Here is a 3,378-nt window from a genome sequence, read left to right as displayed (position 1 = left end):
ATCTAAATATAAAATTGCTAAAAATTCAGGTACAGATAGCAAGCTACAAATACTATTTCTTTTGTTCCTGGAGTGGGCAGGAATTGGAAGACATTAGAAAAGGATGCTTTTGTTGGCTGAACAAAGATCAGAATGAAAGAGGAATTCATTCAAATGACCCCTTGTGCAAAGAAACACACCCGACTTTGAGGTGGTGTTTTAGTCACATCTCTTCCTGTTTTAACAGTTTAAAAAGTTGTTTTAAATGCAGGTTCTTGATGAAACAAGTGAGGTCCTTGGCTCTGGCCGGGGACAGTCTGAAAGGACGTCACCCTAGGACGGACACCGGAGAGGTTGGTGGAGGACCGCAGAGGCATCTGGTGAGGCCAGGGGTGTGGTGTCAGTGGACACTTGATCACTTGCCTTTTCCAACCCAAGAAGGTAGCCACCATCGGGGCATATTTCCCTCTCCCCCCGGGGGAGCTGCTCACTGTTTTCCTTCACAGAGTGAAAAACAGCAGCTTCCAGCCTGCTCTAAGCAGGCACTGGATGGAGAAGGAAGGGGAATGGGGCCCTTTCAAAGTCAGTGAGGCAGAGAAGATTCCAGGAACAATTCACATGCAGGTCTAATTGTCAGCTGAAACATACACGTGCTACTTAAGAAATGGAAAAGACCATTTCCAGCCGGGAGCTTACCATGACCTTAAGACTAGCCATTGACCCTCATTCTCCCACTGCCCAGTGCTTTACATGTAGTTTTGCTTCTTTGAAGTCAGAGGTGCTGGGACATGTTGAGGAGACAAAGCTTTTCAAGGGGAAAATGACACAGCTTGCGACACACAACACTAGGTCCCCTTTCATAACTTTTAGTAAGAAACTATCCTCAAAGCGATGCATTCATTTAAACAAATGGCATAGTTAAAACTATTGACTAAGCCCTAAACATTTCTTCTGAGAAATCGAGCCACAGATTTTTCCAATCTGCCTGTTCAATATAGGAACAGATCTGAAAGAGACTAACATCATCAATCCTCCACCCCAAAGAATGGTCCATCATACCAACTATGATAAAGAGTACACCTGTTTATTAAAAGGAAAAAAAAAAAAAAAGTACATTTTTGTTCTCCGTTTGCTTTAAGAAATTTGATCAAGTTGCAAAGAAATGCCTGGGCTACACACATCCTCGGGCAGGGTCACCAGGCAGTGAGGATGGCTGGCAGCACGCGGCTCCTCTCGGTGGTGGTCAGGCCCCGGGCACTGCTCATCAAAGCCATTGCCGCTTAGGCTTCGGTCCCATGGAAGTGTCTCCAGCTCCATCCTATGGGGTGCTCCCTCCCCAAATCCTCCCCAAGAACCCAGCAGCCCTGTGCCCGGGAGCCAGGAGCTGGCCTCCCTCCCCGTGACTGGGGGGCAGAGTGGGCCCTCGGGCCTCCTGGGCTCCAGCAGGCAGGCTCTGAGCTACGGCGAGAGATTGAGGCTGGAGGCCAGTGTTACTGCTGCCCTGATTTCTTCTCCTTCTGGAAGCTGAAGCTTGTACGTCTGTTCAGTTTTCTTTGTTTTTGAGCAAAATAGTCAGCTCGGGCAGTGCTAGCTCGCGATTCCAGGATGTAGTTAACCTAGAGCGAAAGAGGACACCAGTCACTTGCCAGTCAGCTCCCAGGCAAAGGAAGGGATAGAAGAGCAGGGCCCCGACCCAGACTGGGTGCTCTCTTGTGGGTGGAGTCCAGTCATCACAGCAGCGTGGGACCAGAACGCTGGCTTTACGACAGTAAAGCAGAGGCTTGGTGAAGACAAGAGGCTTGTGTAAGACCTCAGTTAGCAGGGGTGGGGCTGGTTTGGGGCCTGCATTCCCTCCTCAGCAGGGCCGCCTCTCTGGAGGGAGGGGTGCACCCAGCTCCCAGTCTGCCTCTCGCCTGCTGTGCAACCTGGGGCCTGCACGGAACTTCACCTTCCTGAGCCTCGTTTTTCTCGTCTGCACGGCGACAAGAATGTCATAGGGATCAAACACAAACCAAAACAAGGCTCACTATTCACCCTCCCAGCTGCCAGGTACGGTGCTTCCAACCATGGCATTTCACTTAAGGCTTTCCAGGGGTCATTTGACAAAAAGGAAAGTAAGGCTCAGGGGAGACCAAGGTCACAAAGTTAGTAAGTGTTAGGGCCCAGATCTGGACCAGGTGGTGAGGCCCTTGACCGTCATTTCTCCATGTTCTCTGGGTTCACCGGCCTCCTCAGAGCCACCACCATCTCTCTTGCCCTCCACATCATTCCTCCTACTCCCTGCCTCCTGCGCCCTCAGGCTGGGGTTTTTCTGAACACACACCATCTCTCTTCGCCCCCAGATACCTGCAGGCTATGACTGGAACCTGAGTATTTTTGGCCAGAGAAACCAGCCACCACCCATTTGATTCCAGTTTAAGGCGCTCTGCATCCTTGGCCTGGAGGGGGTGCGGCCTCTGCTGACAGAAAGGGCCGGAGGCTCTGGGAGGCGGCAGGGGAAGATGGCCGGCCTCCTGGGGGCCGAGGCTCCGACACTGTGCCCTGCCATACTTTCTGCTCCGGTAGTCACCAGCAGCAGGCGCGGAGGGCTGGTGGATGAGTACAGAAGGCCTGACGCACTCGGCCCACTGCCTCGCCAAGTTACCAGCTGAGAGCAATAAATCACAGGGCTGTGGGGCTGGGTTGATGACTTAGGACACTCCAGACAGAGGATGGAGATAAGAGGTTTATCATTTTTAATAAACGCAATCCTGGGGTTATACTGTTTGCACACTCAGCCAACCTAGTGTTTTCAGTGTATTTTTGGCACATATAACTTGATAAAAGCATTTTAAAATGATCCCTTAACAAGCCAACTATTTCCTAAATTTATTATCTTCAGTGCTTTGTGATAATCACATAGATAATTTTAATGGAAGATTAATGTAATAATCAAAAGATAAAACCGCCCTTTGGTCTGCCATTAGCTGGTTAATATGCTGTGGCTTAAAACTTGCACAATTTTATGCACTATAGAGTGTTTCACTTTCAATGCATTTTACAGCTTAAGGCATAAAAATATAGGGAGTTTTCATGGTCAATAAAGCCACAGCCTCCATCACTCGATCACAAGAAGAACCCGTTTTGAAGAGCCCAATGATTCCTCCGAGATTCGTCTCAAATGCCTGCAGAATGAGGGCCCACTCAGAGCTTAGTGCAATTACATCTCAAGATGGAAAGGGGCTGGGTTCAAACTGAGGGTCCATCCTTACTGGCTCTGTCACTTAGGGCCTCCACCTCCTTGACCTATGAAGTGGGGATGACAATGCGTACATTCTGCAGGGCAGCTGGGAAGAGTAAACGGACGAAGGACATAAAATTCTTTGCATATAGTCAGTGCTCAATAAATGGGAGGCATTA

The 3,378-nt window shown here is 49.5% G+C and overlaps 1 protein-coding gene across 1 annotated transcript in view; it reads right to left on the bottom strand.

Moving 5' to 3' along the window:
• Nucleotides 1–1,469: 1,469 nt before the first annotated feature.
• The window catches only part of MAPKAP1 (MAPK associated protein 1), a 256,579-nt gene continuing 254,670 nt past the window's right edge, over nt 1,470–3,378 (bottom strand). The window contains exon 12 of the mRNA XM_042783048.1: nt 1,470–1,595. Within this exon, the coding sequence (XP_042638982.1) occupies nt 1,470–1,595 (126 nt within the window). The remainder of the gene's footprint in view (nt 1,596–3,378) is intronic.

This window comes from Orycteropus afer, unplaced genomic scaffold, assembly GCF_000298275.1.
Source record: "Orycteropus afer afer isolate SDZICR_OR568_19922 unplaced genomic scaffold, OryAfe1.0 scaffold00611, whole genome shotgun sequence".
Lineage (NCBI taxonomy): Eukaryota > Metazoa > Chordata > Mammalia > Tubulidentata > Orycteropodidae > Orycteropus > Orycteropus afer.
This window is presented reverse-complemented; position numbering and strand designations above follow the sequence as displayed.